The sequence below is a fragment of the Hyposmocoma kahamanoa genome, unplaced genomic scaffold (assembly GCF_003589595.1).
Source record: "Hyposmocoma kahamanoa isolate Upper Pololo Valley unplaced genomic scaffold, ASM358959v1 88, whole genome shotgun sequence".
NCBI lineage: Eukaryota > Metazoa > Arthropoda > Insecta > Lepidoptera > Cosmopterigidae > Hyposmocoma > Hyposmocoma kahamanoa.
Window position 1 is genome coordinate 17,236,209 of NW_020654466.1, and position 16,344 is coordinate 17,252,552.

The 16,344-nt window shown below is 36.8% G+C and overlaps 2 protein-coding genes across 2 annotated transcripts in view; one reads left to right on the top strand and one right to left on the bottom strand.

Annotated features, from left to right (window-relative positions):
- The window catches only part of LOC113235955 (conserved oligomeric Golgi complex subunit 8-like), a 36,531-nt gene extending 34,300 nt beyond the window's left edge, over positions 1-2,231 (bottom strand). The window contains exon 1 of the mRNA XM_026471878.1: positions 2,175-2,231. Coding sequence (XP_026327663.1) covers positions 2,175-2,231 — 57 coding nt within the window. The remainder of the gene's footprint in view (positions 1-2,174) is intronic.
- An 865-nt stretch (positions 2,232-3,096) lies between these two features.
- On the top strand, positions 3,097-5,922 carry LOC113235956 (serine/arginine repetitive matrix protein 1-like). Its single transcript, XM_026471879.1, has 5 exons — positions 3,097-3,142; positions 3,244-3,351; positions 4,355-4,470; positions 4,624-4,872; positions 5,182-5,922. Exons 1-5 carry the CDS (start codon positions 3,097-3,099, stop codon positions 5,398-5,400), a joined length of 738 nt encoding a protein of 245 aa, XP_026327664.1. The 3' UTR covers positions 5,401-5,922.
- The last annotated feature ends 10,422 nt before the right edge of the window (positions 5,923-16,344 follow it).

Genomic DNA, 16,344 nt, shown 5'->3' on the forward strand with positions numbered 1-16,344 from the left:
TTCTCAGGGAGGTCAGCGTAGTGAACGAGTAGTAGCTTAAATGTGACGTTTTCGAGTGTTAATTTATTTTACCTATGGAATAAATATTCTTTGACTTTGACTAATCTTTGACTTTGACTTTGACACTTTTATGATCTGTATTTGGTAGTGTAAGTACTTTAGCAACGCCTCCCGCTTGTCTATTTAGAGAATAAGTGCTTTCTATTGCTACCGCACAGAGTTATCACCGTTTAACGATCCATATACAGTGTGTTTATTTGCATTCTCGCCATATTTAAGAAATTAATAATAGAAATAATGCTAAATCATCCAAAAAAAAAAAAATATTCTGTTCAATATTCTGGCACAAGTAGACTTGTGAACGAAGTAGTGTGATGTAAGTAAGTGATTTAGTTATAAGAGTGAGTCGTCACAAGGAGAGACTTGTGAACGATACAGATGTAATTAAGTGATTTGAATTTAAGAGTGAGTTGTCACAAGTAAACAGTTGTGAACGATGTAGATGTAAGAAAATTATTTAGTTATAAGAGTGGTTATTACAAGTAGATAATTGTGAAAGTAAGTAAAGTAAGCGTAAGTGTGATTGTCTCGTTTTCATCTATTCAGTAAATATTACATGGGCATTGATTTTTTTTTCTATTTTTTCGTTTTGTTTATATACTTACATTCGCGAATTGAATCGCGAGGTGGCGTTCTTAGTTAGGATTAGTCGAGTGTTAGCTATTATACTTATTGTGAACTAAATACATAATGTGATTTGGTCGTTGAACGATTTACTCGATGTAATATAGAAATATTATTTTAAATCAATTATACTCGATTCAAGATATCGATTAAAAACTTCATTTTTTGTATTCTCTGTGGTAGGACACATCTTGTTTCGAATTTGTACTGGTCAGTAAGATTAATACGAAATAAAAAAGTCAAGACTTGACTAGTGTTTCCTTGATAGGAATAATCTCCTAAAGGTCCTAGCAGTGATATAGTTAGCTAACACGTGACAGACTAGAATAGAATTATGTGGAATGTCAGCGTGACGTAGACGCGGACGGGAAGCAAGGTCGACCGGTCTACCAATCGCGCGCTCGATATGCCACATCCCCGCTACCCGCACCCCACCGGCAAATATATCTAAAATGGAAACCCATTTTAGATTTTCTGCGCAGTTAAGGTCATTGTTTAAAATGTTTGCAAGTGCCGTGCAAGTTAATGACCTTTCTGGATCAAATTCGTTTACCGCCATTAAATAAAAAATAGGAATTTACGAATTTTTTTTTTCAATTAATTTTTTTAGTGATTTGGGTTCAGTTTTGGATATAGAATGACCTCTGCAAATATGGCGAGAATGCAAATCAACACATTGTATGTTTAATTTTGTACAAAACTGAAGTCTGATAAATTATTAAAAGTCATGGAACAGAAAAGTTATTGTTTATAATATCGAGTTCTTAGGTTTTCGCGATTGTTATACATAGGAATGAAACTATTTTTCCGGATTTAAATCGCGTATATTTGTTTTTTCAAACAAACCGACATTTCGGGCCCTTTACAGGTCCCATGGTCACGGTTGACTGATTTGAAATTTTGGTTGACTGATTTGTTTGAAAAAACAAATATACGCGATTTAAATCCGGAAAAATAGTTTCATTCCTATATTGTTTATAATGTTAATAATATAGACCTGAGAGGTCGTTATAGTATTTTACCAAATATAACTCCGTATATGAATACAACTTATTGATACAACTATATAGCCTGAAGTGGAACGAAATTAGAATATAAGGTACAAATTGATAAAAACCATGGAATATAATGAATATAACTGGTATGATGAAATTGACGGTCTCAGTTTCTTCGTATCCAGTCGATGTCCTTATTCAAATTCAAATTCAAAATATTTAATTCAGATAGAAATCCATATTGGTTAATAATACAAAAACAACTTACACACTAATGTTAGTACCTAATAATAATTACAGGGAAGAGTGTTTATTTGCAACATTCGTTTACAAATAAACACTCTTTTTTGGGTAAACATGAAGGCTGGTCCAGCGCTCAAAAAATGAACCCTGGACCCTGCCTGCAATGACGTTCAGGAGGCTGTTACCGCTGCCACGTAATCTGTGCGTTAAGGAGGCCACCCTTTTCCGTAAAATAGCGGGAAACCCATCTACCTGGGCCACGGCGAACATTTCCGAAGCACTACAGAATCGTGGCAGCCGCAACAGCATCCTGAATACATTATTATAAATAACTCGCAGGGAGCCAAGTGCTTTCTGGGTGTAGTTGACCCATAGGCCGCAAGTGTAAAAGGTCTGGCAGTAAGCTTTAAACAGAGCTACCTTTACGCTATCCGTACATCTTGCAAACCTACGGGCCAACATATTGCCCCGCACTGCCAGCGCCCTACGCTCTCTCTCTAAAACTAACACGGGTGATTTTACTGTGATTTTACTATTACTTGGACTTTTTTTTATATCAACTTTTTTTTTATTAAAAATAAGTGCGCATTTGACCTCCATCTCACCTCATGGAAAGTGATGATGAGGTCGACGATGTAGCATACACACATTAATAATGCCTATTCCCTCTCGCCTTGAAAAGGTCCAAGTTATAGAGTTCGGGGAATAAGTCCGCTGGTAGGGAATTCCACTCTCTAGATGCTCGCTATATAAATGTGGAAGCGAAACGCTTCGTATGAATCCTGGGAATATCCACAACATAGGGGTGGAATCCCAGCCCACGTCTAGTCCCCTGATGAAGGAAAGGGGAAGCCGGAACCAAATTTTGCAATTCCATCGCACGCTCTCCTTGATTTGCCCTGTAGAATACCGATAAACAGGCAAATTTACGGCGGTGCTCAAGGCTCTTCAGCTTCGCCTCAACTAGTTCCGAGTCACCTATAAGCCTTTTGGCATGCCTGTGGATTGAATCCAAGGTGGCCAGTTGCTATTTAGCAGAGCCATCCCATAAATGGCAGCAGTACTCCATACACAACAACTGAACTAAATAGAACACGTAGTGTATACGATATGCGTTTTTCAAATTGCGAGAGATTACTATTCTTTATACGACAATAGCAGTATCTCGTGCTTTATGTCACTCTCGCGCAAGTCGCGCACTGTCGTGTTAGCCCGCCATGGTTCAGACAATATAAAAATGTCATAATTTGGAAATACTATCAACAATCTTGTACGTTTTCTTTGCTGGAGCTTTGCACTGATGAATCCTTTCTTATTTTAGGCGAGAAGCCGTACGCATGCGCAGTGTGTCCGCGCGCGTTCAACCAGCGAGTGGTGTTGCGAGAACACGTACGGTCCCACCATTCAGCACCGGAGAGGCGCCCCAACGGTGAGTGAAAATTATGGTAAAATTTTTAATTATAGATAACAAACTGACAACTACTAATTACGTAGGCCGTGGCCGAGGAAAAATAACTGAAATTATTTTAAAGTAATTTAATTAACAATATGAGCTTATGGACTAATTATGCTAGTGTCCTAATCGACGCTATATTATGGAATAAATACTTGATGAGCTTGATTTGGCAATCGTCCTGGTTCGAGTCACATTAAGCACCTCGTGTAACTTGTGGATGTCTTCTATCAGAATGGATCATAGCAGAGGGATGCCTATTCTAATGTCACTTTAAAATATTATGTTGCCGTGTTTATTGTGAAGTAAAATTTAAAGTGATACGTTTGGTTCAGTATAAAATTGATCAACATTTTTTTAGTGCTGATCGATTCAGTTTCATAAAGGGATCATTTCATATATATTGGCAGTTATCAAAGAAATGTTGGAAGTTGGCGCCATTTTCCGTTCGCGGTATTCAACGAGTAAAACACTTATTTAATTGGTAGCTGCTACCCGCTGCTAATTGGCAAATGGTATCCCCAAATGAATAGTAAATTATTCGCTATGACAAGTTTAGTTTGACAGATCTAGGTTTTTTTTTTCATTAATAATACGTGTTTACTCGTACCAATTGTCAATGGAGAAGGATTTTCGCTGTCGAAGACAGTTCTCTTTAAAGATGTCTACCCAAAACTCGGTAAGGTTGAATGATCCCTTATGCACAATATTCGCAAACAGATTTCTTCTAATTCGTCATTTTAGTTAAGTTAAAATCTAAATAAAAATGTAAATTTGCTGATGAAAGGACACCAGGGGCGTGTTGTGGAAATGTCAATTAGTCGTTAGTAAAGCCAGTCCAAGACAAAAAATATCCACCTCAACAAAAACTCCTTTTGCCGTTAAAAAGGCGCCTTGCGTCACTTATTAGCACACAAGATACTAGCACCTTTCATTTCATCGATTAAGTTATTCTACGATTCATCAACGATTTTTTCAGGTGGTCCAGCTTACTGCTGCGTGGTGTGCGGACGGACGTTACACTCTAGCGCAGAGTTAGTGCAGCATCTCATTCAGCATTGTGACGCCAATACGGCCCTGAAGAGGCAACCGCAGGTGCATTTAATGTTTCCTTAGTGTTTACTCACACAAAATACGTATTTCGAAATCCAAACTCTATTGAAATTAAAAATTGAGGTCGTAAAACAACAATGAAAACATTTCCATCACGCCAATAAACTCCAAATTTCTGTATTGATTTTTATTTAGTCGGGTCCACGTAAATACAAACGACGACGAAAATTGAAAGCCGGGACATCACCGCCGAACGACTGGGGCCGAGGATCGCTGTCGCCGGCGTCACTCCCCGCTCCATCGCCCCCGCCGTCGCCGTCGCCACCGCCCCCTGCGGAGTCCCCTCCCCCAGCGCCGCGCGCGCGCCGCCGTCGCCGCCAGCCCGAGCCGCCACCGCGCCCGCGCATGATACACACGGAAGAACCTCGCGCCAGAATCAAGCAGGTAACGGGTCAGATTTCATCACACGGTCAACTCTTTGAGACTCACGGTTTGAGGTTCCTATTGGGATAGGCAGAGACAATCGCCACTTAGCAGGGTCCTTACAAACCTCTCTTGCTTTACTTGCATTTGTCAATCTTTTCATAAAGGTCGTCTTATTCTTCTCACTACAGGTTAAATTGAAAGTCAATTTGATCTGTGAATGTTCTTCGTCGCCGTCCTCTTCCAATGACACCTTCTAAAATTACTTTTTTTATTTTATCTACATTCATAGTAAAAAATAGTACTTGAATTTATTATTGACATTAACAGGTACGAGCGCGACGCCCACCGCGGCACCCAGCAGATGACTTACGAGCGATCCAACCGACTTTAAACTCTCGATCGCCCTCGCCACAACTGCGCTCTCCGAAACTCGAGGACGAAGTGACCGAAACGGTTGAAGCCGGGGGCCCTTATAAGTGTGAAATGTGCTCGATGGAATTTGCAAGACGCGACGCCCTGCTGCTGCATGTGCCTGTTCACATATGACGACCGCAACGTCCCGATCCCGCACTCCTTCACCCGCAAGGAGATCGAGCTGAAACCGCAGGAAGCGTACTCGGTGAACAAACGAAATGAAAGAAAAGCTAGCTATTCCGTTATTATTACTTATGCTTCAGCAACACGACTATACTAAATAACATACATTTTAGATTTAATGTGCTTTTTGTTACGCAAGACACAAAAGATACACTTTATAGATATTATTGGAGTACTTTGAAACAATGCGAACTCTCTTGTACATTGTTAATCATGTGCCGAACCGAAACCAATATTATGGAAGTTTTTTTATGTCAGCATAACTAGTTCGCTGGCGACTTATGGATGTTATTTAACTTTACTGAAATCTCCTTGGGCAATTCTACAATTAAGGCTTTTGTTGTATGATTTTGAAAAATTACATGCATATTATTTCCCATACACGTAGATACAAAAAGTTTGAAATCATCAAACTTACTAAACATATACTACTCATTGAACTTCACAGGCTATACAGGTGAATACACCGATATACCACGCAAAAAAAATACGCGACTGCGTAGTCGTCCCGTCTAACACGAGAGCGAAAGCGAACTAACCGGGCGCTAGCGGGTGGTCAACGAGCGGGGGTGGGGGTTCGAAAGGCGTGGGAAAGCGTGCGCAGAGACCGGTAAGAGTAGTGGGCACTCGCTATATCGCGGTATCTCGCGCAGAATATTACAAAGGCAGTATTTTCCCTAAAGAAAAATATTTAAAAAGAAGGTAGTATTTTTTTTTACATATTCGATGTGGTTATCAGCTATTCATTCGCCTCTTTAAATATTTATATCGTTCATCCTGTCACCCTATAGAAATGTTACATACTCTCTTAATTTAATTTGTGACCTTTTGTAGTCTATGGTCAAGAAAAGTCAGTTTCCTCATCACTTGTGAAAAATTAATATTCTTCCATTGACTTAATTCTTCACATAAAATTACATTTTCATAAAACATTCGGATGCCGAAATGAAGTATTCGTTTCTTAAAACTTATTTCTCAGACGCTTAGAAATCCGGTCTAATAATGTGCTATTATTAGCTAATCAATCAATACAATACAATACAAAAATTCTTCATTGTACACCTAAAAAGGAAACAAATACAATACAATTAAATTAAAAATAAGCGGTGGTACAATGGGCGGTCTTATTGCTTCAAGCGCTTTCTGCCCGACAACCTTTGGAGTAATTATATAATTCACAGGAAAAAGACGGCGGTGTATGAGGAATTACTAATCAACAGATAAAAATTGATAAATAAATGCAAATAAACATATATTTATAAATAAGTAATGAAACCAATACATATATATGAATATCGTAAAGTACTATACAGGGTGTAACCGCAAGGTGTAGTCATATTAAAGGAGCCAAACCTATACTTGATCTAGACCCTCTGTGCAAAATATCAAATAAAAATAAGTGACTTTTAATGTTGATATAACTTTAATTATGTTTGTATAAATAGTGATTGTCCGAAACAACCACTGCGTCACAACTCTATTGCTAGTTACGTTACTACGACTTCACAAATTCATTAATGAAACCTGGGCGGCCGCAAGCGGGGCGAAAGAACAGCTGACTACAATTGAAATGCCACTGTAAAAACATGATTTGAATATGTTGATAACACGTTAATATTAAGTAACAAAATCTTTAAATACCTAGAAAAATCGAATTATTTCTAACAATATTATTTTATACCATACCTAGGTACGTACTTATTTACATACAATTTAAAGGATATTTATTTACTTATTAAGCCCGTAGTTACGCACGCCTTCATCGTATACACATGCTACATAATTTTGTATTAATACATTTATTTACGACAATTTTACAATAGTGGATACTTTTTTAATTGGTACTTACCTACTGTGCAATTCATACACGTTTTAATGAATTTCCTACGAATTGTAATTCACTGTTGTACAATGTACGAAATATTGACTTGTTTACGATAATTTTGAATAATAAGTACAATCACTACACGCACTGCTGGCACATTTCACACATTTACAGGTAAGGTTCAAAATGCCGACCTCCATGCAATATGCATATTTCCGTGCGTCGGTACAGAGACTGCTCTACTCTTTGAAGCATCTGCCGAGTGATTTGACTAAACGCCATTTCGATCCGCTGCCTCATTTCTTCTGCGCTTTCACAGGACTCCGCATAAACAATATTTTTATATGACCCCACAAAAAAAATCGAGCGGTGTCAAGTCTGGGGACCACGCTGGCCAGGGTACAGGACCTCCCCGCCCAATCCACTGCGGGAGACGGTCGTTCAGATGGGAACGTACATTTCGAGCAAAATGTGCGGGTGCTCCATCGTGCTAGAAAGTCATCCCGTGTTCCATCACGAGTCTCACGTATTGTGTCACTGGCAGGGCCATCAGAACGTCACCCAAGTCTTCTGTTAGGAATCTTAAATAATTGGCCCCATTCAGACTTGCCGGCAAAAACACTGGACCGATGACGGCACAACCTATTATACCAGCCCACACGTTAATCCGCCACTGGTGTTGAAAATTTGATTCCCTTGATACGCGGGGATTCAAATGAGTCCAAAAATGTTCATTATGCATATTGATAATGCCCGCACGCGTAAATGACGCCTCGTCTGTCCACAGTACCGACGAAGCGAAGTCGGGAGACCTCCCAACCTGGTCGCGGTACCAGCGGCAAAATGCCAAACGTAGATCATAGTCCGCTTGTAACAGCTCCTGCGTTCTTTGAAAATGGTATGGGTGCTGGCCATCATCCCGTAGCACACGCCACACACTCATATGGTTCACACCACCAAAGGCTGCCGCAGCACGACGAGTACTTGTCTTTGGATTGCCGAGAAAATGTTCCAAAACATCTGCCTCGAATTCTGGGTCTCGTGAACTCGGCCGGCCTTCAGAACTGGAACCACGGAACGATCCACTATTATGAAGTCTCATAACCATCTTCCTGAAGCATTCCACAGCAGGAAATGGTCGACGTCGATTTTCTGGGACGCCATCAATAAACTTTGCCCAATAAATTTGGCGAGGCTGGCGCAAGCTCCCATCGGCTGCGCCTACGCACAACATCATCTCTTAGTAATCACTATTGCTTAAGCGTGACATAGTTTAAATAAACACAAAAACAAGACACAAACAAAACGATGACACCTATTTAGTCCTCACAACGCAAACGGCAATTACAGACTGTTACAAAAAATTAAAAAATAGCACCTCTGCCTCAGCGGCGGCACATCAAAGGACGCCGACTGAAACGCAAATTTTGGAATATAGGGTAACGTTTTCATAATGTACCTACAGGATGAAATTAAAATTATTACCATCCTTTTGAAATAAGACCCTTCTCCTGATACAAATTACATCATTACATACACATTAAACGAATACCTATATCCTACGTCTACGACCTTCAACGTTGCACTGCATACGCCTTTGTTTGTAAACAAGCTCTGACCATCACCCGTACCACTTCCACATAATGCAAGAACTGACTGAGTGATTACGGATATACTGCACTAAGGAGGCAGTCACCCATCGGAAACTCACGACGTCCGAAACGAAAGCCTAACACACTAACCACTACACCATGGAGGCAGTCGACTATAGGAATCAAATCCACGACCTCCGAAACGAAAGCCTAACACTCTAACCACTACACCATGGAGGCAGTCGACTATAGGAATCAAATCCACGACCTCCGAAAACAAAGCCTAACACTAACCACTACACCATGGAGGCAGTCGACTATGGGAATCAAATCCACAACCGCCGAAACGAAAGCCTAACACTCTAACCACTACACCATAGAGGCAGTCGACTATGGGAATCAAATCCACGACTTCCGAAAAGAAAGCCTAACGCTCTAACCACTAGACTATGGAGGCAGTCGACTATGGGAATCAAATCTACGACATCCGCAAAGAAAACCTAACACTCTAACAACTACCCCATAGAGCCAGTCAACTATGAGAATCGAATCCACGACCTCCGAAACGAGTCTAACATTAACCACTAATCCACATCACCATGTATAAAATCAAATGCTGGCGGCGAAAATCAAAGGTGATATTTTTGCCGCCAAAGTTGCCGCCAAAGGCTTGCGACTTCGCTACGATTACGTATCGCGTACGCAAGGCGACTAATCTTGATACTTTGTTTATTTAGGTAAGATTTTTTATGGTTTTACACTATTGCTAATTTAAACTATTCTAAAATATTTCTTTAGATGAGTAGATATTATTAGGAAGTAAGAACCTTAATAGGTTCAACGGATATTAATTATTTCAATTTCACCATGTAATAAACCCATACCCAGAAAGTTGTCGTGTGTAGATAAGTCAAATTAAGCGTAAGCCTGTTGTTAGAAACGTGCGCTCAGCAATAGACGTATGTAAGTTAGTAAAGTACTATTTTTTGCACAAGGTTTAGTCCACTGCACTTGCATAGTAAGTACTGGTTGGAAACTTGACATTCTCGCATCTTTGAAGATTTCGGCAATTATCTCCGAAATCCAAGTTTTCTCACGATATTTTCATTTCCAAGCAAGTGATGAAAATTTATTTTATTTTTATTTTTTATTTTTTATTTATGGCACAATGTACAGACATCAGATACAGAAAGTGAGGAAAATAAAAACACTTAAAAATTAATACAACAGGCATATCTGTGCCCAATTATTACTGTGCTCAACATTCATTTTAAAACATTTAGATATACTTAAACAGACACTAAATCAATCATAAAAAAAAAATTAAATTAAATTAAAATTACAATAATTATTTCGTGGTCAACGATCAAAACTAATTTCTTGACGTTTACCGACCTTCAGGTTGCACCTTTACGGTGAAAGTGTCCCAATACAAAATTTCAACTTTTTGGGAATAAAAAAGAAAATAAGATTTCAAGTTTTTTCATATTTTCATATTATTTTATTTATTACCTACTCTTGAAGTACTAAAGGTGATGGCCTTATTAGTCTTTGAAAATAATGAGGAAAAATGGAACTTTACAACTGAAAATTGTTTCTGATCATTTTAATGTTCAACAATTTAAAAACATAATTTACAAAAACTAGTCGCCAATAGGTCTTTTTTTTAACGATTTTTTGTTATCATTTAACGTATTAAGAATTAAGTCTTTTTAATGTTCATCAGCTAAGCAAGATGTCATAACCCTTGATATTGTTTTGTGGTCCCTGTTTCACAATTAAAAAAGAAGAAAGTCCACGAAACAAAAAAGTAAGTCCCTTTAAAAAGTAAGTTACTAAAAAATTTTTTTTTTTTAAATATTAAGCGACGGGTCGAACAAGTCGTGTACCCGGTGGAAAGCGTCACGCCTGTCCATAACAGTAGCACTGCCGCTCGAAGGCTACTGCTACGGCGTCCATCTCTCTGAGACATAGTTGACAAGTCCCATGTGCCTGTAATTTCACCAGCACCCTTACCCTTCAAAACTGTAACACGGTAATGTGGCAGTACTACCCTGGACGAACTCACAAGGAGCTCTACTGCTACTAGTGATTTTTGAATATGATTTTCGGAACGAAAATGGCTCAAATGCTAATCCGTCAGTGGCAGCGTGTTGTCTTTGCAAATGCAGATTCAACAATAAATGCGGCGTTAATATTTCGACGCGGGAGTAGAATTTTTAAACTGAAAGAACAAATTGAAAGGGACCTTTATGAATCAGTGCTATTCGAGCTTTAATTGCACAATTTCATCTTCACCACAGTGTGACTAATGTAACAAAATATTTTTTTAAGATGGTTTTACGGTATAAACTCATTTTTTAATTTTTTGATTTGGGTCGCTTTCATTGTAAGGGTGCGAAGTATTAGTCGGATAATTGCGTCATATTGCGTCATGCGTTAGAAGAAACATACCGACTGATTCGCTATGCGTTAGAACAGTACCGACGGATAGAAAGAGACAAATTTCATTCATTAAAATACAATAGATCAATGCGTATGGTAAAAAGAAACAGAGATAACTTTAAATATGTGTTTTTTAGAGGACATTAGTTTTATTAATGGATATTAAATGGAAATTTGTGTATTTTGTATGTTTGAAGATATGAAGTTAACGAAACCATATTACGTTATTATGTACTAAGTTTTAAATAATAGTTTTATTATGAACTAGTGTATTTTGGCAAAGTAATCGATAATATTTATTTTTCATTAAATGTTCACACGCATATTACATGAATAAAATAATAATAAATTTAGTAAATTATAACATAGTAATAAGAATATGGCATTAAGTACTTTATCATTTACAATAACATGCCTGAATTTCACAATTTTTTCAAGTTACGTAATTTGGTTGTATTATGATACTCAATAGAGATGTGATGTGACTATTTATTTTCGTTAAATGACATCAGCTGATCGAAACTGTTCATGGCGAAATTTCCATAAATAACGTAGTTTGTACTAAAACAACTTTGCTAAATAGTTTCATACCATTAACTGAATCCGACCTTCAAATATGACTACACCTTGCTGTTACACCCTGTATATTCTTATTCTCAATTTCTATGGGAAGTCGAAAATTATTTGTGCGAATTTTTTTAAGTCCTAGAACAGAACTTGTTAGTTTTAATATTAGAATTTCCATATTTTGGAGTTCTCTATTAATTACAAAAGTCCATAACTGATTGTCGAAATGTGTTGACAAATATTACTTACCTACGGACAGGTGAGCTCATTACGGAGGAAATATTAAAATTATGCTAATGTTAACCGCTTACAGGTCATAGAAGTTCAGTTTTCCTCCCAAAGAAGCCGCGATGTGATGCTTCGGTTGCTAAAAAGACTGATAAACCTTCAACACTGTGCTACCTTTGTTTTTAACCCTTTAAAAAAAATTAAATATTACTCATTTTTTAATCATAAGGATTTGTCTACAAGAACAGCCAGTGTTTTTAAAAAGTATGCTTAGTGTTATTTCTGTTGTACAGTATACAGTGAATCGCTCATACACTCATCCAAAGCCACAATATTTTAAAAATATTTGTAAAAAAAATTAAGCCACAAGCGTTTAAACTGAATTTACAAATAGTTGACCATTTTTCTTTATTGAGTTTGTTCAAATATATTTTATTGAATCTCTGTTTAACGAGTAAATATTGCACAAAATATTTCCGTGCACAATTTTCACTCATTTTTAGTCCACTTTTTAATGTGATTTTCATTGTTTTATAGCATTAATGGATTAAATAACAGATGAAATTCGTTTCTGCCACTCGTCGCAAATAAACTTTTGAATCAGCAAAAACCGATGAATTAAATATAGAAATTAAGTATTATCCGTAGTTACAGGTTTGTCAACGCGATATGACTTATTCTCCGGATATTTCAGAACAGTTAACTTGACTGAATAACCACGATTTTGGAGAACTTGCCGTCACATGGTTGGCAAATCTAAATTAAACTTATGTACTATCGTTTTTATATTCACACGTATGAAGCGGAAAATCGCGCGCAGGCTATGAAGATTTTTCTTCACAACCGCATCTTGCCTGCCCTACAAGTTTCTGCAATACTTTTGAGATATAAACGTACGTAAAAATTTGTCTACGCGTAGTCGGGGCTTAAGTTCGGTTCCAAAATTGTCCTAACATCATATTGAGCTTGACCTGAAACTTGGCGAATTTTAACTCAAAATACATGTAAGTGTTATGCAATTGTTTTCATGAAATGTGCATGTAATCGTTATTTTATGCTTAGTTTGAAATTTTGTATTTTGGCACTGTATAATTTACCTTACATTTCACATAACTGTCGCATCAACTCTTACTTATAGTAATGCCCTCAAAATTTATCATTTTTATACTACATAATATGCGGCCATTCAATGTGATGTTCCTTTGTTAAAATTGTATTGTAAATCGTGAAGTTATGTCAGCGTTTTCCGTTTTTCCTCTGTATAAGTGCAAAATGGCCATACAAAATTTCTGTCAATTATCTAAGTATATGTATATTATTTATATACACGTCCATCCTAAAGATGAAATAAATTCGAAGTTTTTAATTCTGTTTACAATTGAAAAATTCACAAATAATTATGTTTTTAAACAATTGAATATACATAGCTTTTTTACAATATCGCTTTATTTTCGAACTTACCATACACTGCATAGGTGTAAAAATATACAGCGATAAGCATTTTGAATTCATTTTCCCTGTGAAAAGTAAAGTTTATGTCTTAAATACAAGGAGTATTTTTGATATCTGAGTCTCCTTAACTACGATTTTGACTATTACGTTGTTGTATTTTACTAATTGACTGATTTATCGATTAGTTGTAATATCGTTACGTTTTAGGATAAAGTACTGTATATAATTAATTGTAAATGTTTGCGAACTAGCGTTTTCTATGTTTAGTACAAATACTTGTATGTTTTTGGGTATTTTAAAGTTTATATTTGCTTTTTGTGATACAGACATACATATTAACACGACGTTAGGCCGATTTGGGATCTTTTTGATTTACTTTAGGTTTAAGTTACATAAGCTTTCGCATGTCTCGCCATCGCGGAAGTTACTTGTAAATCTTTTATTGTTATAGACCAGAAAAACGGCTAAAATCGGTCTGATTTCATAAGCGGCCCTAGAACTTGTGCCATACTATGGTAACAAGACATGTTTTGTTTATTTTAAAATAATGCCAATAATTAAGTGTTTACACTGGCACATTGGCGTAAAAGTAAAAAAAATATTTGAAATAGTGTATAGTGCAATACATTCCCCAAAAATGGATGCATTCTGTGTAAATGTATGTTTATCCCTAAAGTTCTTTAATGTAAAACACTGTTGATTTAATTATGTAATCAAAATTAAAATACATTATTATGTTTGTTTTAGTTTTTCAATGTGAAACACCTAGTATTAAGGTCTTCCAACGGTAAATCAATCATATTTCGTGGAATTTATGTGCGTGTTTATAGCTCATCCATTTCTTTTTCTCGAACATCACTCCTTGTCCGTGTTAAGATATAACCAAATGTAATTAACTTTTAATGTTGTACATAAGCAATTAAATAAAACAGTCTGTATTGTTACTTTGTGTCTTTCTTTAGAACTACTGCGCAGGCCACACCGTGAACGAAGCTAGCTAAGTTAGCTTAAGCTCAAGTAGTTGCATGCAGTGTTGGGCGTTAATCAATTAAATTTAAATCAGGAATTCAATCAGAGTAAAAAATTAATTCAATTGAAATCAATTGCAACGTTGCAATTAATTTTAATTGCAACTGATTTCACTTGAATTGATTTTATTTGCAATTTTTTTTTAATTGTTTAAGAAACAATTGAAATTAATAATTAAAACCGAAACTACCGAATAAAAGTTTCATTACGAATATGGCACTCATTTCTAAATCCAAGATGGCGTGCACGATTTTGAGTGAGTGAGTGGGTGGGTGAGGTGGTAGGTTAGGCTAGGGGGTGGGTGAGTGACAATCAAATTTTGCCCAAAACTGGTTGCATGCAAAGCTGAGCTAAGAAAATACCTAGTAAGTAGTGACTATGGATACGTGCGGAGTGAAGGGCGACATATTTTACAAAGAAACGCCCGAAAAAAGAGAAACGCTCCGGCTACGTGAGCTAATTTAGCTTCGTGTGTAGCTTTTAGGTCGCGGCGTGGCCCGCGCGTAATTCTAAAATTTTGCTACTATTAGAACCGACTAAATTACTACCTCTTATGAGTGTAATCGCGTCCTGATTTTGATTCAAATCCCGATCGGGTAGTCTCGAAATCAGATGGGTTTCTGAGCGATAAGATGAACCTGATTCCTACTATATCTTTCTAATCCATTTGTGCCCGCCGTGCCCAATAGAGGACACTACTTTGAGTACCCGTATTTTTTTACTATTAATACTCTTTACAAAAGTGTATATATGTAAAATAAAATAGTGAATCTTGATTTTATTAATGAAAAAAAATTGTTTAGAATGAAATAAAAGTGGTTTTACTGTTCCTTTTGCGGGGTTAATTTACGCTCACGTGAAACGGTAAAGTTAGTTGTTTTTCCTGTATGTTATTACCAACCATTTTTTTTTATTACCCACAATTTATTTATTTTTTTACATATTTTGTTGAAATATATTCGTATACTATAAAATAAAAATTATATAATTGAGTTAAATAGTGTTTTGAAAACTTCAGACGGTGGTATGTGACGGTGTCCCCAATTGGGGCCATTGGGCCATTGGGCGCATATGGGGTAGTTTATTAGTTTTTCATCTATAACTAATTTTCAACGAAATAATGACAACGGGTATTTGACAGCCACAATTATTACTATGGGCTTCAGAAAGCTATGATGAAGCTGTAATGGATGAGAAAGACCATGATATGGAGATAGATTTAGGGGTATTTAATAATAATAATAATAAATTTCTTTATCCCAACGAGAAGAAACGAGATCTAATAATCTACGGCAAATTGGTTATCGAACAACTGAAACTGTCTGCAAAGGAAAAACTAAGAAATATCTACTAGTACCAGATTTGTAACACACATGAAGAGTAAAACCGTGCCAATTTTGACTATCGATTTTACCCAATCAACCAAATTCTGTTCGTTCCATAGCTTGACAACAATATTTGCACGATAAGCTCTGATTATGATAATGTCCTTTCCCTGGTGAAAATAAAAATATAAAGTCAATGTAGTGATTAGATCCTCTCCTCTCACCTGCCCTGTCTCGGATCCGTACTACTACTGTTGACTGCCCTGTCCCGGATCCGAGACAATGCGACTCGGGTCCGGTTTCAAGCAAAAATAAATTCTGTTATCAAACCGAAACGTTTCCTTTTGCTTAAATCCTATTCCCAAATCATTCATCTACCATACACAAAATTCGCTCAGTGTTGCATCCTTTCATTCAACCGTTATACTAA